Below are 23,672 nucleotides of genomic sequence, written 5' to 3'. Positions count from 1 at the left end.
TGCTTGACATGTGGTCTCTCACACACTTAAGGACTCAAAAGGGCCAGAATTCTGCTATTAGCATTTCTTCTTCAGTCACCATCATCTTCCTTCTCATCCTCATAACTATCAATTACATTTGCATGATGCTCTTTTATGCTTTTTAAATCATTTTCTCAAATATTGAATTATTTCTTCTACTATTGTCTTTTCACATAATTACAATGATTATAATTTTCCACATGAAGAAACTAAGACTCAGCAAGTTAAATGGCTTGCCTGTCCTCATCTACGTTAGGTTTAGAACTCTTTCTTACAATATTGCAGAGGAAGGGGCTTGGGAAAAGAAAAGATCAAAGCCCTTTTTGATCACAGGGAGTGACCAAATCCTCATAGTCACTTACTTAGAGCTCCATGCCCCACCCCTGGCGATTCTAACTCCTGAGTTCTTGAATGACACCTGGGAATCTGTCTCAAATATGTTTTTGCCCTATTTTGCCAATATTTCTCATTATTGCTGGGACTTCATGAAAGAGGAGATACTGGAGTGGTGTAGGACTTTGACACGTTGAGATGGAGTGTGGGTCCTACAGACAGAGGTGGCTTGGCAGGCCAAGTCCTTGGGATCTTTGGGGCCAAGCTAAGCAGCGCACGTGAGCTGTGGTTTAGGGCTAGGAGCAGGGCCACCAGACGCCAGACTGAAAGGGCAGGTCAGAGGGCTGGGCTGGCACAGTCCGCGGTCGTAAAGACACCTTCCCTCTGGGGGTTGGCAGTGCATGGGGACAAACCCGAGTGTGCAGGTGCAGAGAGGGGGGCGCAGTTTAAGGAAGAGAGGAGATGCTGATGTCATCCAGCTTCTGGGATCCAACAGACTGTTAGAGACGCTTTGTCGCAATGATCTCATCGTCAGAGCCCTGGGAAGTAAGAGTCACATGTACAGGCCCCGCACACACAGCCCTGGGGCTGGATCTTAACCTCATCAGGTTCTGGCTGGGTCACCGGTGAGACCTGACTCTGAGCCTCAGTGTCCATGCCTCCCAGGGGGACTGAGAGCGCCTGCATCCCAGAGCGAGGGGCTTCCTGCAGAGCGGAGACACAGGGAAGATACAGGAAACCCCCCAAGAGGGTTTGACACAGCGCAGGTACCCAGAGCAGGTGCTTGAGGAATGCGGTTCTGATTCAGAGTCACGCCTTCCTTTTGTTTCTCGTTGCACTGCTCTGACCTTGTGAGGATGACTGTAAGGAAGAAAGCAGACAGGCGGGCCTTCCATCGTCCACGTACACGTATGGTAGGGTACATGCTGTGTGTCATGAGGACTCACCAGCACACACCTCACCCCTGTCCAGACGGGTAGACTCCGAGGCTTAATGATCACACCCCCACGGGATGACTGGCCTGGGTCATGCAGAGTAGCACGGATCCTAATGGCAGAAGCGCAGAAATGGTCCACGTGACGTGTCTGCCCAGAGTTGAGATGCATCACCTTTTAATCCTCCTGCTGAAAGGTCTGTAGCTGTGAGAAAGAATGGAGCTGCTCCCCATGTGCTGACCCAGGAGGCATCCGGGTTAAATCCTTAAGTGAAATAAAGCAGTTTATCAGCAGATTGAATGTTATGCCATAGTTTCTAAAGAAAAAAGGGATAGAGGGAGAGAATGTGTGTGCATGTGTGGGCGCATTTGCATATGTGTGTGTGTGTGTGTGTGTGTGTGTGTGTGCGCGCTTGTGCAAAGCTTGCTTAAACAAAATGCCTCTGGAAAGATCAACCAACACCTGGTAGGATTAGTTACTGTCTAGGAAAGGGAATGAGTGGCACGGGGCAGGACAAGGGCATTTTTCTCAGGTAAACCTTGCGGTACTTTTTAAAGTGTGGGGCCATGTGTTGCCAAAGTCATCCACGTTGCAGCGCTGACATCCAAAGGGGAGGCTTCCTGGCCCCAGACTCCCCCCCGACCCAACTCTGCCTCCTTGCAGGGTGTCTCGAGGGGGACAGTCTGTTGTCAGGGGTTTCCTCCAGACGTGTCATTAGACGGGCTCTGGGTGTGGGCTGCCTGTTAATCCTGGCTTCTTCTCTTTGTCTTCAGGGAAAGAAAGGTGAGGCGGGTCCTCCTGGAGTCCCTGGCTTGCTGGGGCAGCAGGTAACTACTGTCTTCCAATCCTCTTCTTTAGCCACACTGCTTTCTCTGATTAAGGAAATGACAGGGTAGCAGTTCTTAGGTTGTAACCAGACTCTTGCATGAGTCTGAGCAATACTCATCAGAGCATTAAAAACAACGCCCTCCCTGCCTACCCCCTCAGGTGCTGGGAGAATGGCTATTCAGTCTCCTGGTGGGGGTAGGCCTGGAGGAGGGCAGACCTCCTCCTCCTCCCTCCTCCCCTTCAGTGTTCAGACTCCTCCCTGGTCAGTGTCCTCTGGCCCCAGGCTGGTCCAACTCCCCACTCCCCCGTGGTCTCATGTGTGCCGCCCCTGTGGCCCCCCATGGACCCCTCCAGCCACCCCGGCAGGTGGGCAGGCTCAAGGTCACCCTCCCCATTTCACAGACCAGGTGGGGGTGCGACTCCCTGATACACAGACTCGCTGGGGGTCACCTGCTGCTCAGGAGACCCCTCCCCCCATCCCGGGCCACATGGGCCCTGACCCCGCTCAGTCCCCCTTTCCTATAAATTCAGAGTCACTGTGACACCCTCCCCCGACACACATACCTCAGTGTAGACAGAACAGGGCGCTCAGCACTGGTAGCGGTCACACCTCACTTTGTCTCTTTGCTAATTGCACCAAAGCTCGCCACCAACCCCCAGTCCCAGTCTTCCTGGGATCAGGGTTGGTAAATTCCTGGAAGCACTGGGGGGATCACAGTTAGGGAGGTGGAGGTTAGGAGCTTAGGGTCTTAGCCTCGGCCACTTGCTGGCTGTGGCATCTTGAACAAGTCCCTTCTGAACTTCGGCTTCGTCATTTGTTGCAAATGCCAATAAAAACAAAACAGGGTGATGATTTCAGCAGAAGGTGTGGGGCTGTGGTCCAGGTGCCGGGGTCTCAGTGAGGGCACAGTGAGCCCCGGGCGAGGTGCTGTCCCATCCTTCTGGCTTGGTGGCCGCAGCAGGCGGGCGGGCTCGATCTGGGCTTGTCTGCTGGGTCCCCGCTGCAGTAAGGCTCAGCTCTGGCGCCCACTTGTTCCCGGCCACACCTCCTCTACACCCAGCTCTGCGATGGCAGCCACACTGTCCTTTAACATCTGGGAGGCACCCACCCAGGGCACGCTGCTGACCATGCTTCCAAATGGCTTTTCCCGCTCTATGAAGTGTGTGCAGGGCACCCCGCACGCGAATCTCAGGTTTCATCATTCCCTCACATGCCAATCAGGCTGTAACACAGGATAAGGGGCTGTAAAACCAGCCATTATTCATGGTCTTCTAAAGATGCCACACTCACTGTGACATTTTGATGTTAATAGTACAAGATAAAGAGTGTTTTTGCATTTGTTTTATGACCTTGTTTCCTGTGAGCAAAGCTTGTGTATTTCAAAAATTCACCATAAATACGGCTCCGTCAAAATGCTTTAAGTTACAGAGTTTTTCCCCTATCACTGTTTTCTTGGCTACCCTGAAAAATATATTTCTTTGTTTTGTTTTAAATTTTGAAGCCCTTTTCCCTTCAACAAAATCTATACTGAGTGCCAGGCCTTGAGCTGGATGCTGTAGACACAAATAGGATCAGCTTTCCCAGGGCAGGGATTTTGCCAGAAATGGGGGAACCTGATAAACTTGGGGATCTTAGTGGTTCAGAACGAGATGGTGTAGAGTGTATGATAGGTACCACCTAGCTCCCTGCCTTGGATCACCACCCCACGGATGCAAAGCTGCATTCAAGCCCACCATGCCCACGCCAAGAGCAGTGTTTCTCTGCTGGATCCCTGCCCAGCTCCGTAACTCACTCTCCCTAACTCACCCACACACCCACCTGCCCTGGGCCTGGCCAGTTTTCTCCTGCTTGCCATCCATATGTTTGTTCGCTGATCATTCAGCAGGTGGTCACCTAACCCCCACTGTGTGCGGGTGCAGCCCTGGGAAGGGTAACTAGCAGCCTCTGTCCATGCTTAGAGGAGCCAGATGTGACGGAGGCAGGGAGAGATGCCGAGAGAGGGACGGTCCTCCGAGCTAAGACCTGGGAGAGGGGCAGTCAGGGCTCTGGTTCTGGGGGACAGGTCATCAGCCTCTTGGAACCAGAGGAGGGTCCCTGAGCTGATCTGGAAAATCTGGGTTGATTCTGTCGCAGCAGAACGTAAGTTCCTGGGCTTCCTGGTCTGATGAGAAGGCCGAGGGTCTGTCTGTTCAGTTTCTGCTCTTGTCAGATGCTCTCCCTGTGTTAGTATACAGTTGTGTCTGTTGTTTACAACCACCTGTGAGAAAAGAAGGCTTATCCCATTTCCAATCCAAAGAAATGGAGAAGTGAAAATGAAAGTGTTAGTCTCTCTGTCCTGTCTGACTCTTTGCGACCCCAGGGACTGTAGCTCGCTAGACTCCTCTCTCTGTGGGATTCTCCAGGCAAGAATACTGGGGTGGGTAGCCAGTCCCTCCTCCAGGGGATCTTCCTGACCCAGGAATCAAACCAGGGTCTCCTGCATTGCAGGTTGAATTTTTACCATCTGAGCCAGTAGCGAAGCCCCCCAAAGAAATGGAGCTTAGAGTTTAATTAGTTTTGCTTTTACCAGGAAGAGGCAGCCTCAGGGTGAGCCAGGCCCCAGGGCAGCTGGCCTTCTGGAAGATGCTTTTGGTGCCTCTTTATCAGGATGAAAATGTTCACCTGCCAGAATGTTTTAGGCTCAGTATACACAGGTGGTGGCTCCTGTGTCCTGGCAGTCTTTTAGGAAAAAGTGGGAATTTGTGTCTGGTCTGGACAACTGTTTATGCGAAGGTATTGAGGTCAGCATGACTGGCAGACCCTTGAGTGGGTGGGAACACAGCCAGGGGAGGGGCCAACCCCAGAGGACTGAGTTTCTCGGACCCCCTCCCCTGAGAGGGGGCAATCCTTGTGCCCCTGGAGCTGTGTCCTGGAGGAGGACTCACCACCATGAAGGAGGAGGACTCAGATCATGAACAATCTCTGAAAACAAACATTTCCAAGTTGTGCAGGAAGTGTGACTACGTGCTAATTATGCAAGTAATTTTCATGCATCTTCAGATTCCATCCAATTTCATAAATCTATTCCAGTTGGAATGAGGTGGTTGTTAGGAATAGTTATTTGCCTTTCGTTATCATTAATGCTGAATTAGGTTAATTGGTTATTTACACGTCACTGCGGAAATCACTGAGCATGCTGTGTGCAGTCACCATCGTCCTGAGAAGGATAAAACATTCCAGTAATAATAATTAGGCTTATTGGTTAATTGATAGAGTCATTACTCAGTTGTTTTTATTCATAATAATTAAAACAGCTATTTTGTTGTTAACATTTAGATCTATTGGCTAATTTGTCACTCTCTTTAATAATTAGGTGAATTGGTTATTTAGATATTGGCTTCCCTGGTGGCTCAGACGGTAAAGAATCTGCGTCCAGATTCTATAGAACCCCAGAACCCGGGGTTTTATCCCTGGGTTGGGACGGTCCCCCGGAGAAAGGAATGGCATCTCGCTCCAGTATTCTTGCCTAGAGAATTCCATGGAGAGAGGAACTTGGAGGGCTACAGTCCATGGGGTCACAAAGAGTTGGGCATGACTGAGAGTAGCATTTTCACATTGATGGTAAGAAGAGAAGAGCGTGAGCTGAGCTGGTTTCACACATCTTCGTTCATCGGATGGTATGAGGCCCCTCCTCTTTTTATCATCACCCTCTCCCTCTGTGTTTACGCCTGCAGCCTCCACTCCCCGAGCTCACGGGCATCTCCACCCAGTGCCTCACTCACTGAAAACACTCAGCCGGTGTCTGCTCCACCCCAACACGCTCACCCGCTGCATCCCCACCGCAGCGCAGGGCGCCATCACAGGTCCCCTTGTTCTGGTGACCCCGGTCTCTTCTTGCCCCTTCACTCCACACACCTGACCTGCTGTCGAGTCTTGTCAACTTCTCCTTCCAAATGCTATTACAGCCGAGTCAAACCCGCTCTTGTGTTGCTTCTCCACTTCTAAAGCCAGGTCCCGGCCACTTCCCAGCAGCTCCCCCTCCCACCGCTGTGCCCCCCGCCTTCCCGGAGCCCTGCCTCCTGCCCCACACCCCCATTCTACTCCTTCACACTGACTGTCGGTCCTGGCAACACACGGAGGTCTGCCCATTCTCAGGCCCCTGAAGCTAGTGTTCTTCCTTCCCTGGACTTCAGCTCTCAGCTTAGACGTGGCTCCTTCTGCAGGGCCATTCTTGACCAGCCCCAGCCAGGATGGCCCCTCATTACAGGCGCAGTGATTTCATCACCAGGACTTCCAGTCCCCAGAATGGTCCCTTTGCTTGCTCCATGTTTGTTCTCTCCATTATCCCAGCCCCCCACCAGCTTCTAAGAGTGTCATCAAGGGGCCTGGTAACCTGTTTTTACAGGGAGCTTTCCAGGTGGTTCTGTGGCAGATGAACCATTCAGGATCCACTGCACGCGAGGGCTGTGTGACAGGCGGGGCCCTTACCCTCTCTGGGCCTCAGTTTCCCATGTTGTCAAATAAGGAGGTTTAATTTCTAGTTCAGTTGCTCAGTCATGTCCAACTCTTTGTGACCCCCAGGGAGCCTGCCAGGCTCCTCTGTCCACGGGGTTCTCCAGGCAAGAATGCTGGAGCAGGTTGCCTTTGCCTTCTCCATTAATTTATAGCAGAGGATCACTAAACATCTGTCCACTCACACAGGCTGTGAGGCTGAGACAAGTGGTCAGCAGCACGGGAGTCTCTGCAGCACGTGGAGGAGGGAGGGGGATGGGTTCAGACCAGCGAGCTGGTCGGGAGGCCGGCTTCCTGGAACGGCTGCTTTGAAAGAGGCCAGCATACTCCAGGGGGCGTCGCATCACGGGAGGGATGAAAGCCAAGTGTGTCCGATTTGCCATCGGAGGGAGAGCTGTGTGTGGTGGGAAGGGGCCTCGGATGAGCTCCGCGGGGCTGAGGTCCCTGTGAGAACCTCAGAGGTCAGGGTGATGTAAAAAGTTCACCTGGAACGTGCCTTCCAGAGAGGTGGGTCCTGGGAGTGCCGCCTGCAGGACTCCTGCTTTGCCTGGAGGTGAGCAGAGCTGAGCTGGAGCAGACAGGAGTGGAGGGAAGTGAGGTCACCAGCCACTTCTGGTGCCTCCATCTCCCATCCCTTAGAGGGACCCTGCTTGAGTACCTGCCCAGTCCCCCATCCAGCACTGTCCGGACACTCAGTCGCTCCAGGTCCAAGCAGATGTCTCTCAGTAAAAGCAGACGCTACCCACTCCCCGCCCCCCCACCCCGCAAAGACTCGCCAGCACTCAGCGAGCCACGCAGAAAGCCAGGTCCAGGTGCCACCCGCAAAGTTCTGTTCCATTCATGTCTTCTTCGCTGCCCGTCGTTGACTCAGCAGTGCCCCCAGCGGGAGAAAAGGGAAGTGTCCGCAGCGGCGGCAACGGTGGCCTTTTTTTGGTGTTTACCACCCTCTAGTGGGCATGGGACGTTCTTCTCCGAGGGCACCGCCCACTCCCCAGCTGTTGGCAATCAAGCTGACCTCAAACATTGAGTGAACATCTGCTGTGTTCCACGCCCTGGGCTTGTCACTGTGTGAGCAGAGGTGCAGGGGGGTGCAAGGGGGGACCCTGCCTTCAAGGGCACGTGAGTCAGGTGAGCACCGTCACGCTGGCCTTCAGCGTGGGGGACGCCGTGATTACTTTGCCCGGAGAATTGCAGAACGTTTCAGAAAGATGGAGATGTCCTTCTGAGCAGGGAGACGGGAGGGAGGGCATATGTGGAGAGACACCTGGACAAAGAAAGGCCAGAGGTGTGTCTCCCAGGACATGTGTCGTGGTGAGAGGTGTGGCTTAACAGATCTCTTTATTCACCCTAGGTGATCCGATGCTGAATAATGCTTGGGAACAGCTGTTCTAGGAAATTTTTGTTAATGAATTAACTCCGTTTGTGTGTGTAGTCACACACAGACATATTTATTTTAAATGCACAAATATTTTCAATAAATATCAGATACTGCACCAGTTATATGCCCATCACCCAGATAGCACACATGTTATCATGGTACAAGTTTTACTTCAGATCTTTTCTTTCTGCTTTTGTTCCTTTTTTTTTTTTTTTAAATAAGGTATTTCAATAAAACTGCAGCCCCGCCCCCATCCCATCACTTGATTCCCCATCTCTCTCCTCTCTCGAAGGTTGGTGCCACCGGGAGGCTGCTCCACACACCTTTGTCACCCAAGCCCCCCTCTTTCTTTACAGGGCCCCCCAGGACCACCTGGCGTCCCAGGCCCCCCTGGACCCGGAGGCCCCCCGGTGAGATTGGTTTTGACTTTCTCTTCCCAGGGCATTTAGATGGAGGGTTCATGGCCCCGGGAGCCAGGGGCATCGTCGTGTGGAGCCGTCTGTTGGCTCTTTGTCCAAGGGCAGAGCAAAGGCATGAACGAGGAGGGCCCCGCCTGCAGCCAGCCCCAGAGCCCCTTTAGACTGGAGCTCACACAGCTCCGGCGCCCCTTAGACTGGAAAAAGCTCCTGAGCTCATTGAGCACGTTCATGGCTGCTCCTAGAGAAGTGTGCGGGAAGTGTGGGGTCTCCCTTCCTGGGGTCTTTCAGCAGTGTGTGGGTTGGCTCCCCTCCCCCAGTTCAGGAGCAGCTGGGAAGGTTCCTGTGGGCAGAAGGGAGGGTGGGGGCCACAGAGAGGTGGTTCCACCCACCCCGCCAGCGGGGTGTGAAGGTGCTGGTGGTCCCGACTGCAGCCCAGCCCAGCCCCGTGCTGGCCGGCCTGGGAGGCGTGTCGGCTGCTTGGTTCACCGTGGCCCATACCATGGATGGCCAGATGCCCCCGAGGGGTGTCCACCCCGGGTGCCCTCGTCAGAGCTAAAGATCTGGGCTCCTGCCAGCAAAGGTGCTGGGAGAAGGGAGCTGATGCTCGGAAGAGGTCAGACTAACGGTTTCCCTGTGGTTCCCCTTGGCAGGGTCTGCCTGGAGAGATCGGCTTCCCAGGAAAGCCTGGGTCCCCCGGGCAGGCGGTGAGTGGCCGGGGCACCCCTCCCCGCTCTCCCCTCTCCTGTCCTTCCACGTGGGAGGGGCTGGCCCTTCCGCTGGCCACCCAGGCTGCTTCCCAGTGGGTGACGCTCCGTGCCCTTTCCTCCCTGTTCCTGGCACCCGGCCTCCTCCTGCTCCCTTCCGTGGTGGCTGCCATGTGATGTCTCCTGGGGCTGCCCCCCGAGGACCCCCAGCAAGGCTGCAGATCAAGGCGCCCGCTCCTCAGGCCACTGCCTGTACTCTGTAGCTCCGAGGCACAGTCGACAGCCCTCGGCTGTTTGAAGTGTGGCTTCTAGTCTGTGGGGACACCGCCGGGGGCCACGGAAGTAAAGGGCCTGGAGACACGAGGCTCCGTCCGGGACGCGGCAGGGCGTGCCTGCTGTGCTTCCTCTTTCCCGGTCAGCAGGATCCAGGGACCAGGCCTTCTCGATCCTTTTAGGTCCTGAGGGTGGAGGTCATCACACCTTAACATCCGCACGAGCAGGGTGCAGATTCAAGCTGGGGGTCTCCTGCCTCTTGTCCGGCAGCTCTTCAGGGCAGGGTGATAGAGTGGCCTTGGGCCTCTGAGACCGTGTGACCGTGATGGGCGTCAGAGGTGACGGTCCTCGGGAGGCCCCTGCTCACCCAGAAGGAGTCTCCTTATTGCTGCTTGTCGGGTGGGGGAAGGTGTGGCCCCCGCACCACTGATGGGGGCTCAGGACGTTGGAGAAGGGTGATGGAGGGAAAAGTCAGGCGTGCAGCGTGGGCAGTTGTCCGCCTGTGACTGGGCCCCGGATCCACGGAGGCCCCGGGATGCAGACGTGCTGGCTGGGTGCCGGCGTGCTCAGCTCTGTGGAGCTCCGGGTGCCACAGCGAAGGCTCTGGACATAAATCATAGTTGTGATGTCCACTCTCAGCTGAGGCTGTCCGAGCCTGGAGCGCACGGTGAGCTGCCATCCACAGATGCTCCTGAACCCCCACCCACACGGTTCCACCCACTGACAGTTTCCGGCAGTGACAGCGCTCCCGGAAAGCTGGCACCCAGGAGCGGTCCTGCGCGCCAAGCCCCACGCCGACCAGCTTCTGGCTGCAGAATCCGCCCCTGGCTGGGGGCAATTCAGCGCAGTGCTGCCCTAACCGCGCCTTTTATGTTGGTCTGTTTTTTCCCTCTGCCCAGGGGCCGCCTGGAAAGGACGGGCTGAATGGACCCCCAGGCCTGCCAGGACCCAAGGTTAGTATGAGTTAGGGAACCCAAAACCCAGAAGCCAGAGAGCTCTTTGATGGTTGGGTGCCCCGGCTGTGGATCACGTTTGGATCCTGAGTCATGCAGGGCTCGGAAATGTTTATATTCAAGGTCAGATATGGGTGAGCCCCTGATTCCGACCTAGGTAACTGGTGGAGGACTTGGAGGCCGAGGACTTTAAAATTATTCTATGAGAAATATGCATCTATTTTATTTGCAAGGAGGAAACCTTTTCAGAGACTCTTACATAGTAAGAGACTTCAACTTAAAAATATTCTGGTGGGGCTCATTACAGTAAGATCATTAAGAGGAGTCAGAGGTTAACTGTCATAAAATTAGGAAGCAAGTTCACAGTTTACTCACTTCACAGGGACAATTAAAAAACCATACAGCCAACTGTTTAACAAGTGAACTTCACCTTTTCATGGCAAAGATACAGAAGCTCAAGGATGAATGTCAGCAGTCCTTGCAAGGCAACTTCTGGATGTTACAGGAGTTTTCACCATCCCTTTCAGTAGGCAGATTTAGAAGCTCAACTTTTTCATGACAGAATACAGAATACATACGGATTTAACTTAATTTAAGAACATGTTATGTAAATATTCTCCATTCTCCTCTCTTTTAAAAACAAAAGATAAGGGCTAACCAAGTATTTTGTCATCTCAAAAGCACTTAGGCAGTGTCTCCCCTGCTCTGAATCCCTCATTCCCACTCCCTTGAGTCCGTAAATCAGAAGCAGAGCCGCTGAATCTGGGAGGTGGTTGGAGCTGCTGTTTTGGGCCACTGCGGTCTCGCAGAATTAAAGGAGTTCAGTAGCACCCGAGTCCGAGTAGCTTTCCTGCTTCCAGCCCGGAGCCGGTGCTCGGTGCTCAGTGGCTCCCGTCCACTCCCAGCTCCCGCTGTTGACTCTCCTCTGCCTTCCTTGCAGGGAGACCCAGGAGACAGAGGGGAGGATGGTCCCCCTGGACAGCGCGGCCCACGGGTAAGGACTCGGCCTTCCTCCTCTCGCGTCTGTTGTTGTAAGCGGGGTGTTCGGCACTCTGTGTGAAACCCCGCTGTCAGAGCCGTGTAGGCTGGGGTCTGGCGGGGCACAGCCAGGGCCATCACACAGGGGCTGTCTGAAAGGCTGGGGCAGGTCGGGGTCAGTGGCGACACGCCCTGGGCTGACGACCGCCCAGAGCCACATCACGGCATGCCCAGGGAGAGGACCGGGAGTTCCTGGAGGCAGGGGGCCCTGTAGCTGGAGGAGAGGATGCCCCACGAGAGAGCCTTGTCCTCGGGAAGAGGGGCAGCCTTGCTGACCAGCCTGTCCTGGGAGGGGAGGAGCCAGGGGGTCAGTCCCCCCACCCTGTCCCCTGAGTTTCCCCTCCCTCTGATGTCCCTTCATACCTGAGCCCTGCAGAAGGCAAGGAAGCCTGGGGCTTCTGGGGGTGCCGACGTGTGGAAACTGGATCTGCGGGGGGAGCGGAGGCAACCCACGTACTGTGTGGAGGGGGCACCTCCTGTGGGTAGGGGCCCAAGTGCTGGATTTGGGTGACTGTCTGTATGCGCTGTGGGTGTGTATATGGTGTGTATATGGTGTGTGTGGGTGTGTACATGGTGTGGGCGTCTGTTTGTGGTGTGGGTGTGTGTATGCAGTGTGTGTGTGTGTACATGGTGTGTGTGCTGTGTGTGTGTGGTGTGTCTGTATGTCGTGTGTGTGTGTTGTGGGTGTGTACATGGTGTGTGTGTCTGTATGTGGTGCTGTGTGTGTATGCGGGGTGTGCGTGTGTGAGCTGTGTGTACATTGTGTGTGTGTATGTCGTGTGTGTGTGTATGTGTCTGTGTGTGTTGTGGGTTGTACATGGTGTGTGGGTCTGTATGTCAGGTGTATATGTATGTGAGGTGTGTGTGTGTGAGCTGTGTGTACATGGTGTGTATGCCTATATGTCATGTGTGTGTGCATGCAGTGTGTGTGTGTATGTGTCTGTGTGTTGTGGGTGTGCCTGTATGTCGTGTGTGTGTGTTGTGGGTGTGTACATGGTGTGTGTGTCTGTATGTGGTGCTGTGTGTGTATGCGGGGTGTGCGTGTGTGAGCTGTGTGTACATTGTGTGTGTCTTTTGTCATGTGTGTGTGTGCAGTGTTTGTGTGTATGTGTCTGTGTGTGTGTTGTGGGTTGTACATTGTGTGTGGGTCTGTACGTCAGGTGTGTATGTATGTGAGGTGTGTGTGTGCACGTGTGTGCATTTGCAGGCGTCTGTGCTTCTGGAGGGGCCTGTGCCCAGACAGAACCTCGGCGGGGGCCCTCTCTCTCACACTCTACTCGGGTAAGAACTAGTTAAGGGCTGTAACTGGCTCTTGGAGACCACCCTCCAGCCCCAGCCCACAGCAGGCACCTGCAGGCTCTCAGTAAGGGCTCCCTGCTGGCCGACTGATAACCAACAGCCCAGAACGGGCACAGGTATGGCCTGGACTTGGCCCAGTGGTGACCCTGCTGTTCCAGGAGGCAGGACCTGGGTCACCTCGGTGGCCAGTGAGGGACTGATGGGCAAATCCCTGGACCCTCAGTTCCCTGTGGCCTCGCTTTTTCAAGAAGTGATCATTCTTTAGTGAAGTCGCTCAGTCGTGTCTGACTCCTTGCGATTCCATGGACTGTATAGTCCATGGAATTCTCTAGATCAGAATGCTGGAGTGGGTAGCCTTTCCCTTCTCCAGGGGATCTTCCCAACCGAGGGATCACACTCAGGTCTCCGTCATTGCAGGCAGGTTCTTTACTAGCTGAGCCACAATTTAGACCAAATTAAAATGGAGCAGAACACGCATGGATTATCACTGCCCGCCCTGCTTAGGATGCCCGATGGACTCCTTGTGGAAAGCATCCGCGAGGAGCCGCTGCACCCCAGATTCCTCAGGGCTGCATGAGCCAGCTTATCGTCACTTACAAGCACAGCACCCTCCATCTTTTAAGACTCAACGTTCCTGTTTTTAAAAAATATCTGTGATTGAAATGTAATGATATGTAACTGGCTGTGTTTTGTCCCTCCATTGCTCTGGGGTAAATCACGTGGTCTTTTAAACATGAAAGGCCACCTTCCTGTTTTTGATTGATTGGCTGAAATTCGATCATCTTCCAGAAATAACTTAAAGCATTTGCATAGGTCACTATTACTTTTCATTTTTGACTGCTAGGACTTATGGAGTCAGCCAGACCTGTGAGCTGTGTTTCCTCACATCTGTGAGTTGGCTTATCCTTCTGAGCTTACAGTGTATAAATTCCCACGTTCCATTCAGCAGTCTTCAGAAGAACCTGTTCCCATCGAGTTCCCTGTGCGGACAGAGTCGATGGATCACAAGTATTGGGGTGAATTTGTGGTGCCGTTGGGGTTGTCTTTCATCTTTCCATCTACATGTTCGGTATTTATGCTCGCCCCGTGACTGAAAGTTTCAGAGAGGTCCATTACTACAGCTCATCTGTTTTTGTATGATTTCTAGTGTAGTGTAGTGCATTTAAAAATTCTCTCTGGGAAGTTGGAAACAATTTCTGTAGTTACGTTGATTTTAGGATATACTTTGTAGCTGCGAAGGAGACCTGGCAGGAGGTCTGTTGCTTTATTTTGACATCACGCCTCCTAAAGATAAGTATCTCCAAAGAAGGTCATGGACGCATCCTGGACGACGGGTCTCGAGTCCACTCGGAACAGACTGGCTGCGGGATGAACGGGTGCATCGCCCTCTTGGGCTCATGTCGAGGATTCCAGGAGCCGTCCAGACCTTCGTGGGTCATGCTCTGGCTTAGGATTCACAGCACGGATTCAGGAGGCACTTCAGGAGGCCTTCAAAATGCTTGCTACCCAACCTCAGCACCACCTCCCACCCAGCGCCTTTCCAACTGTAAAGGTTGTCTTGTCCTAGCAGATTTAAAGTGACAGTTTGTGTAGCAAGTGTTTGCACAGATCCGGTAAGAGCAGCTGTTACTAATTGTGCTTGTGAACACTGGGAATTGATGGGAAAAGTGGAGTGCAGCTAGAATTTCTATATGCACCGACTCAGACACCAGTGGCCCTGGCGGCCCCAGAACTGCAGGATAAAACGCGTGCTTCATGCTGAACAACGCTTTTAGTTTCTTTACTTTCTCTCTTTTTCTCTCTCTCTCAATATATGGTGTAGCCTTCATTACCACTGGGGGCTGACACAGCCGCAGGGAAGACCTTTATGTGTTTGTATAACCGCTCATTCATTCATTCATTCATGTGTCCACTTACCAGAAGACCAAATTTCCTTATGGAAATCTACATGAAGATTTTAATAAGGACCATACTTAGCTTCCCTGGTGGCTCAGACGGTAAAGAATCTCCCTGCAATACAGGAGACCCAGGTTCCGTCCCTGGGTCAGGAAGGGCCCCTGGGGAAGAGAATGGCAAGCCACGCCAGTATTCTTGCCTGGAGAACCCATGGACAGAGGAACCTGGCAGGCTACAGTCCATAGGATCACAGAGTCAGACACGACTGAGCGTGCGTGCAAAGACCACATGGGGGATGGAAGCATCTCTCCAGAAATGCTCAGTGCCCGGGGCTGCGGGGCCTGTGCTGCTTGTGTGAGAGTCGAGGGTGTGGGCGCCAGGTGCCCTGAGTCTGTGGGACCGCCTGGGGATGACAGCCATCTCTGCAAACGTGAGTGGTCAGTGACGGGGCATCTGTCATTATGTCTACAGGGTGAAGTCGGGGAGCAGGGCCTGGCTGGCCGACCTGGAGAAAAGGTCTGTTCATTCATTCATTCGTTTGTTTGTTCATCCAATGTGTTCGTTTGTTAGTATCTGCTGCCCTGTACCGCTTGTCTCCCTGGAGCTCACAACACGCCTGTGTGCCTTCGTCTGTTTTCCCTGTGACCATCAGCACGTCCTGTACGTCCCTTGCTGTGTTGGGTACCAGGGTCGCCACCGTCAGCCAAGGGCAGTTGAGCCGGTGCAGCGAGTGGTGCCATGCAGGTGGCAGAAGGGTCCCAGGAGGCCCCCCACTCAGGCTCGGGGGATGTCAGGAGAGGTGGCCAGGAGGTGACATCGCGGCTGATCCAGAGGGATGAGGAGTCGGAAGAGAGGGGAAGTAAGGGTTCCCGGGCGAGGGAGCGCAGAGTGAGCCCGCACCTGGGGCCGCCCCCGGAACCGCGTGTAGAATCCCCCTCTCTCCGCTGCTTTATTTCCACGTTACCCTGCTCCTTCAGGGGTCTGGGGGCAGCCTCCTCCCTGGGCCCACCGACAGTGGCACTGTGTTCTTTCCGCAGGGAGAGGCAGGGCTCCCAGGCTTCCCAGGACTCCCAGGTGCGAGGGGAGAGAAAGGAGACCAGGTGAGTGGTGGGTGCTTCTTGCCAGCGAGGCCACGCGCCGCGCCCGAGGAGAGAGCCCCCTGTCCTGGCTTGCACGCTCGAGGACGGGCTGACCCGGGATGGGGTTAGAGCATTTTCCCCAGTGTTTATGGAAGAGGAGAGGTGGGGCATGGGGCCACCGTGGGCCATGCGCTGGAACGAGGGGACAGCGGCCAAGGGGTCCATCTGGAAGGGCGGGTGGAGTAGCTTCAGATGAAATTTGTGGGAACAACGGGGGGCGTCAGCTGTCAGGTGCCAGATGGAGCATTTGCCCCTTCACACAACCAACACGTCCCTCGATCTCAGTCCTCACCGTGGCAGGGCAGGCTGGGGAGATGAAACAGTATTTTGCTCAGGGTCCCCTTGCTCTTGCCTGGAAGAGGCAGCCGTTACACTCAGTCATGTTTTAATGTCTTCTGGTTTTATCTTTTCTCTGTAGGGAGAGAAAGGGGCCCTGGGGCTTCCCGGCCTGAAAGGCGACCAAGGTGCAAAGGTAGGAGCTGCTGCCCTCGTCCTGGGCGTCGGTGCCACGTGTCGGACAACCGCCCGTCCGTTGTTCACGTGCAGGGAGTCCCGTGCCTGAAGTCGCAGCGGTGGCCCGGGTGGCGGTCCTGGTTCTCCCCGCTGCGGTCCTGAGCATCCCATCTGATCCCCGTGTCTCCCTTGCTGGCCCGAAAGCAGAGCTGCCTGTATAGGCTGGCATCCACGGGCAGTTGGCTGCAGGAGCCCTTGCAGATAACTGAAATCCGTGGATGCCTGAGTCTCTCATATAAAGTGGTGGAGCCTGAGAACTGTGGGCCTCCAGGAACCAGCGCCAGGGAGGTGGGACCTGCCACAGGCCAGGGTCGTCATCGCAAGCACAGCACACGTAGTGACTCGGGTGATCCTGGCGACATCCAGAGGCGGGTTGGATTATCAGCAACACCCCCAGTTTATAGATGAGGACACTGAGGCACGAAAGGGCCAGGCTGCTGGCCCGGGGCTGTGTGGATGGAGGGCGGTGGGAGTGAGACCTCACCACAGTCTACGCCCAGCATCCAGGCTCTGAGCGGGTCCACATGGCACACTGGCCTGGCCCCGGGGGAGCCCGGGTAGCCTCACACCCAGCGGGGCCCTGCAATCCCCCCTCTGCTGCCTGGGGGGCCACCTGGTTCTCCTAGTTTGAGCTCCGCACCCTCCTGTGTCCCACTCTCCTGCCCACCATCCTGCTCAGCAACCCCCATCCCCGCTCCCAGGCTGAGGGCCAAGGTCTTTGTTCCGAACGGACCTGCAATCTATAAATAGAGATCCTGCAATGGAAAGGGCTTTGGTGGATAAGCTGTTCAGGCCCGCGGCTCTCCTGGACTTCTCAGAAAAGCAATTTCTATTTGAGAAACTCATTTCCAAGATGCAGAGGACTCAGCGAGGCCATTAAGCCCTTTTATTGCTTTGGCAGAATTGCCGGGGCCACGGCAGAGTCGCATTCAAGCTTCCGAAGAATCTGGCCTGCTTTTCTTTGCCTCTAGAGAAATAAGTCATCATAGACAGTTCTGGGTTTAAAAAAAAAAGTGATATTGAAGCAACATCGCCCCCTGCTGGCCGTGCCTGGGCGTCCCTTCCTCAGCGGTTTGGTCCACTTCCTCCCCACCCCACACTGAGAGCCTTTTGATCCCAGGGCATCTCTGAGGGGAGGGTGATAACGCCCCTGCGTCAGCTGGGGCTGAGACACTTAAACTGCGGAGAAGCGGGGATGGCAGCCCATGCCAGCCGCATTGACTCCAGAGCTCAGAGACCCTTCCCCAGGCGGGCATCTTTCTCCAAGCCAGAGAGCTCCTGGGCTCTGCCCCGCCAGCTCGCCCCACAGCATCGAAGGCGGGCAAGGCTCCTCCAGAAAGGTGGTCTTGAGGTCCTTGGGGTTGGACACACATCTCTCCTCCAGCCCCCTTCTTGTTTATGTCCGTTCATACCTTGCACTGTCGTGCTAATGGTAAAGAACCTGCGTGCCAGTGCTGGAGACGCGGGTTCCATCGCTGGGTCGGGAAGGTCCCCTGGAGGAGGATGTGGCAGCCCACTCCAGTGTTCTTGCCTGGAGAACCCCATGGACAGAGGAGCCTGGTGGGCTACAGTCCTCGGGGTGGCAGAGAGTCGGACACGACAGACTGAACTCGCTTGCATGTGCATTGCAGTGGGAAACCCTGAACTTGGATGGTTTGGATGAGACTGGTTTTGGAACATGTGGTCAACAGTGTCAAGAGGAGAAGTGGGTGGAGTCAGCACTGGGAAAGGTGCTGTATTCTCTCTGAAGCTTCTGCAACATGGTCAGGGGAAGGCCTCGCAGTGGCTAAGGGCGTGGGCTCAGAGTTTACCACCAGGCTGCCCCAGCTGCTGTCTGTGTGGCTTTGGGCAGGGGCCCGAGTGTGGCCCTACTTCAGTTTGCTCATCCGGAGAATGGGGCGCACATGAAGCACCTCTGCTCCAGGCATCTCGGTGGCGATGAAGGGAATTAACGCACATAGAAAAGTGAGCTGCTACCTGGGATTAAATCCTGCATAACCATAGAAACAAGCATAGAAAACAATGTAACCACTTAAAAAACTTTTTAATTGAAGTATAGTTGATTTACAATGTGGGGGTAATCTCCGCTGTATATCAGAGTAACTCAGTTACACACATGTAGACATTTTTTAAAATATTCTTTTCCATTATGCTTTTCCATTATCATGTAACTACTTTTCATTATCATTGTATTGTTGTCACTATTAATAAGAGAAGCCTAGCCCATCTCTCAGTCAGCTTTATTCATTCATTTGTCCACTAATAACCACGTGTGTACCCAGGCCTGCACGCATGGACCCTGGGCTGCTAGGACACACATGAGCAGAGATATCCCTGTCCCAACACCATCGTGACTCACATGGAATGAGAGGCTTTGGGGACCATTCCTCCTGATGGAGCAGCCCAGTGACCTCCTTTCCTCGAGGCAAATGGAGTAACAATTTCCTCCTCATTGGGACTGTGCTGAAAGTCTGAGTCCCCAGAGGACGCTGTGAGCTGTGTGTACCGTCACCATTATTTTGCACAGAGGAAAACACACCATCAGAAGTAAAATAATGTGTAAAATAGCATAGTTAGGTTTCAAGCTTGGGTGAGTCGACTTCCAAGCCTGTGCAGTTCACAGGAATGTAATACCCACCCCTTAGGCCCCTGAGAAGAGCCTGAGCCCTCCGAGGAGGGCAGGGTCCAGAGGAGCCTCTCAGGGGCTCAAGCCTGGGCTCCAGGACAGTGTGGGGACGTTGGCTGCAGCAGGTGGGAAATCACGTCAGTGTTGTCAACGGGAGGGTGGTCACTTTATCTCCAAGTGCACCATGGAATGGTATAAATGACCCGCAGCATAGATGTTTCTCAGAACAGAGTTCTGGTCTGTTTGAAATATTTTATAGCTTGGATCTATATATCTATCAATTGCAGTAGAGGCAGACTGGGTGAGTCTGTCTTCTTAGGAAAAGTATTCCAGGAAAAGAAGGACTGTGTGAGCATGCTTAGTCATGTCCGACTCTTTGTGACCCCATGGGCTGTAGCCTGCCAGGCTCCTCTGTCCATGGGATTCTCCAGGCAGGAATACTGGAGTGGGTTGCCATTCCCCCCTCCAGGGGATCTTCCCAACCCAGGGATCAAACCTGCGACTCTTACATCTCCTGGATTGGCAGGTGGATTCTTTACCGCTGTTTCCATTTCTTCATCTAGGGTGAAGTGGGTCCACCGGGGCCCCCTGGATTACCTGGCACTGTAAGTTACTTTGCTTCTAATCCTTTCTCCTCTTGCACACCGGCCACATAGTTATAGACGTTTTTTTAAGGGAGTCTGCCAATAGCTGACCCATCCCTGGGTCTGGTGATCCAGAAAGTACATGAGCTTCTGTAAGAACCACCTTGTACTTATTGACTTAGTTTATTCAGTGAACATGGTTAGTGTTGATGAGAACACTGGCTAGACCCTGGGTGTCCGTGCCCACCTGTTGCATGTGTGGATGAGGTTAGAGACAGGAAGCAGTTTGTCCAGGGTGAGGCTGCAACGTGGACATAGACCCAGGACTCACACCTCCACCCTCTGCAGGCCCGAGGGTGGGCATTGTGAGTTGGGGTTCACGCGTGAGCAAAGAGCAGGGGCCTTGGAGCCAGAAGAAAAGAGCGGGTTTGAATCCCAGCTGTGCTGCTCACCAGCATTGTGATCTTAAACATGTTATTTAATGTGAAAAAGACTCCATCTTCTCATCTGTTCAGGAAAAAGAATGTTATACGGAGCTGTGCTTTATACATTTGTAGTGAAAATTGACTGAAATATATAAGGTACATTTTGTAGTTTCTGGTACATAACAAATGCTAATTAAAAAAAAAAACAAAGGCTATATAAATATGTGAGCATAGTTTGCATTTATTTTTTCACTTGAATGTTTCTTTCCAGCCTTGATATTCTGTGCTTTAATGAATTTTGGGGTGGGGGGCAGGAAGGGAGATGAACGTGGCTCCGGGAACTGGCCTTGCCTGGGCACGTAGGGATTGGTCAGTTAGTAGCTGAGGCAGGGGACGGCCTCATGTGGAGGGCAAGGGCTTTAAAAGGAATGTGTGATTCTGTTGAGAATCATCCTTAAAGGAGCCCCCGAGGCTGCGTTCTCCCACCGTAAGTCTGTCAGAGGCAGGTTGCTGATGTCCACTCACGTCTGTCTCGTTTCTGCGGTCTCCTTTGCAGACGTCCCTGTTCACACCACACCCGAGAATGCCCGTAAGTAGCAGCGGCGCCTTGTGGCTGCCCGGTGCCCCCTGGCCTGGCTCGCGATGCCCCTGGATGCTCTGGGGGGCGGGGGGCTGGGCTGCGTCCTGACCCTCGGCCCTGACCTGCCAGCCGCTGTCAGGCCTCTGGGTTCCCGACCTCGTCCTAGCAGCTGACGGGGAGCAGGCCGGGCGAGGGGCCAGCTTCAGGGGCAGACGGGACCTCCCAGGTCAGGGGCCGGGAGGTGGCCTCCCAGTAGCCGCGGGCGAAGGCCACCCCTCTCTTTGGGTAAAGTGACCCCTCACTGCACAGGGTGGCCGGTTGTTCCAAGCAGGACAGAGCCCTGTGAACGGCAGAAGGTGAAAAGGCAGAGGGGGCAGGTCGGGGGGGCCCCGCAGAGAGGGGGCCAGCCTGGGGGTCTTGGAGGCCAAGTCTTAGAGAGGCCATTCAGGGGCCAGTGGGGACTGAGCTTGCTTGGGGCAGTGGCTGGTGGGAGAGTGTGTGGCTTTTTCTGAAGATGGAAGCCCTTGATGGAAAAGGACGCTCAGCATGGCCGCAGCCTCCAGAAGCCTTTCCCTCCTCTTTCTTGAGGGGCTTCTGTGAAAACGAGTGTATCCAGGGTCTCTGACGTCACCAAAGTCGCCTCCTTTGTTGGTTCACTCTTGGGGACGCGGTTCTCCTGTGGTTAGGACTTGACCCGCTACACCACGTGTGGCGGCCAAGAGGCTTAGGCGAGGACCATCTCCACATCGCTGCTATTAAGTAGCTACAACTTGAGAAGCTAAGAGATCCTGGATGTGATGGAAAAGAAGGGAGCAGAAAGGGAGAGAGACTGAGTCGGTGCCGAAATCATCGTGGAAGGAGAGGGAGGATTTTGAGCTGCTTTGGAGGAGGAACGGGGAGGAAGCGAGGGCAGAGGGCTGTCCCTGGGTGGTTGGAGGAGGCCGGGGACCACAGGAGTGTTGGAGGATGCTGAGGGGAGAGCAGGTAGGGCTCCCGCTGTGTCTCCTCTCTCGAAGGAAGGGCTCGGAGGGACAGAGAGGAAGCCTTGAATGTGGCGGGCGCAGGGCAGGCATCGCTCCGACCAGCCCTGTGCCCGGCTCACAGATGATGGCCCGAGGCTCGAGGAGCAGAGCACCTTGCATAGGGCCTTTCTGGAATCAGGAATCGGGAGGTCGCTGTCGGCCTGGGCCCTGGCCGAGCCGCTGTCCCCACTGGTGCCGAGGTTCAAGGTTCCGTCACACTGCCCCGCCGCCTCCCTCTTCCAGAACCATGTCCCCCTACACGATGTCTCAGCCCTTCATCCTCTGGGACTCCTCCCTCTTGCCCACCCTGAGTCCCTAAAGCTTGTGGCAAACCTACACATCGAGCCTCTCTGTAAAGGAATCACTCCATCCATAAAAGATGATGTCCCAGGTGTTCCCATGGGAAGGGACTGAGAGGGGCCAGAGGTCTGCCTGGCCACCCCTTAGAATCGCTGGTGGGGGGGACACCTTCCTGCAGGGTCTGAGCTCTGCAGAGACCAGGAAGCCACTTCCAGATGCAAAGCAAGGAAATTGTGTCCACGGGAGAAAAAGATTCATTGGGGATCACTGCATGAATCCCTCTGGGGCTGCCTCGTTGCTGTGGTAACCGTGTTTGTATTGATGGTTTTGGAAGCCGTTGTTCTGTTTGACTTCTCCCTGCTCACCTCAGCAGGCTGCCTTTGAGTCCCTGCACACAGCAGGGGCCGGGAGATTTGGAGGGGCAGCCAGGTCCCTTGGACAGAGGAGCCTGGAGGGCTATAGTCCACAGGGTCGCAAAGAGTCAGACATGACTGAAGTGACTTAGCATGCATGTATGCACAAGGTTTGCAGCATAATTAAGAAGGCGACTAGGAAGGGGACGAGGGCTGGAGGAGAGCCCCAACTCCTGTTGCAGGAACAAGAAGCCTCCTGGGGATGTCGGGGACCCCAGCTGGGGAGGCCGCGAGGCAGTGTGGTGATGACAGTGAGAACAGAGCTGTTAGCTGGCGTGCGGGTCCGATGTCAGAGAGGAGCGTGAGCCCGCTCCTTGTCTGGAGGATGGAGGGACAGGCAGTCTCAGGCTGGGAGACGCTACAGCTGAGAGCTTTTGGGGGGCGTTGTAACTGGTTCAGAAGCCGCTCCCTGGAAGAGCAGCCTGACCCACCCCCTCCCCCTGCAGAGGGTTCCGGGAGGCCTGGCCAGTGCCCTGCAGTTGCTGAACCCAGAGCGGGCATCTCCCTGGGCTGGCATCACCAGCAGGGGGCAGTGGAGAACGAGGCTCCCGCGTTCAGCATTCAGCAGCTGTTGACGGGCGCCTGCTGAGCACCCCTGTGGTGAAGGCTCTGCTGTTGGCTCTCAGGTCCGGGTAGAAACGCCCTGAGCATCTTGTCTGAGAGCCTCAGGGTCACCCTCCTGACCCGACCCCCACAGTCCCTTCCCTCGCTGGCAGAAAGCATGCACCGCTGCTTCCCTCTGTGTCCCCCAAATCCACCCCATCTGCCCTTCCATCTTTACGGGTCGTGTCTAGTGGCTTGAGGACCAGACAAAACGCTTTTGCAAATTTCCACCATGGGACGTTTTCTAGGGGGAAAGCGAGCTAGAGTAAGGATATTGTCTGAGGAATGGAGCCAGCGTGTGCTCTTCTGAGCTGGTGGGAGATGGGGATTCTGGAAGGAGGAAGGAGCTTGCCTTTGTTGAAAGCCTCGTTGTTGGGGGGGCCTCACTGAACCCCGGCTTTCTGGGGTAGAGTGTGCACATTCCATCAACGGCCGGTGCAGGGGGAGTGGGGCCCCAGCCCAGGCCGTGCAGATGCTAACTCAAGGGCCAGTGATGGGCGTGGGTGGTGGGGGGCGGCAGGAGCCTGGGGGGCAAGGTCCGTGGGTGGAGAAAGCAGCGTGGAAACTGCACAGGGCGGTACCGGCTTCTGCCGGCTTCTCCTCCAGCGCGAGGTGCCTGCACAGGCCGGGAAGGTCCCTGCGGCCGACCCGAGGGCGGGCTGGGCGCAGATGCCTAACTCTGTGCTTCTCCGCCAACAGGGAGAACCTGGGCCCAGGGGAGAGAAGGGCGATCCCGGCGCGCCTGGGGAGCCGGTGAGTGCTCTCTGCTCTGCGCCCGTGCCCCTCCCCTCACCCCTGCCCTCACCCCTGCCCCTCACTCCTCCCCTCACCCCTGCCCTCACCCCTCCCCTCACCTCTGCCCCTCACCCCTCCCATCACCTCTGCCCCTCAACCCTGC

General features: G+C 54.9%; 1 protein-coding gene across 1 annotated transcript in view; it reads left to right on the top strand.

Moving 5' to 3' along the window:
- COL22A1 (collagen type XXII alpha 1 chain) overlaps nt 1–23,672 on the top strand; it is a 221,792-nt gene that overhangs the window by 115,096 nt on the left and 83,024 nt on the right. Inside the window, exons 23-33 of the mRNA XM_043483931.1 lie at nt 2,063–2,116; nt 8,344–8,397; nt 9,057–9,110; nt 10,283–10,336; nt 11,277–11,330; nt 15,041–15,085; nt 15,607–15,669; nt 16,127–16,180; nt 19,411–19,452; nt 20,413–20,445; nt 23,474–23,527. Coding sequence (XP_043339866.1) covers nt 2,063–2,116; nt 8,344–8,397; nt 9,057–9,110; nt 10,283–10,336; nt 11,277–11,330; nt 15,041–15,085; nt 15,607–15,669; nt 16,127–16,180; nt 19,411–19,452; nt 20,413–20,445; nt 23,474–23,527 — 561 coding nt within the window. The remainder of the gene's footprint in view (nt 1–2,062; nt 2,117–8,343; nt 8,398–9,056; nt 9,111–10,282; nt 10,337–11,276; nt 11,331–15,040; nt 15,086–15,606; nt 15,670–16,126; nt 16,181–19,410; nt 19,453–20,412; nt 20,446–23,473; nt 23,528–23,672) is intronic.

Source organism: Cervus canadensis, chromosome 12 (genome assembly GCF_019320065.1).
Source record: "Cervus canadensis isolate Bull #8, Minnesota chromosome 12, ASM1932006v1, whole genome shotgun sequence".
NCBI lineage: Eukaryota > Metazoa > Chordata > Mammalia > Artiodactyla > Cervidae > Cervus > Cervus canadensis.
This window is presented reverse-complemented; position numbering and strand designations above follow the sequence as displayed.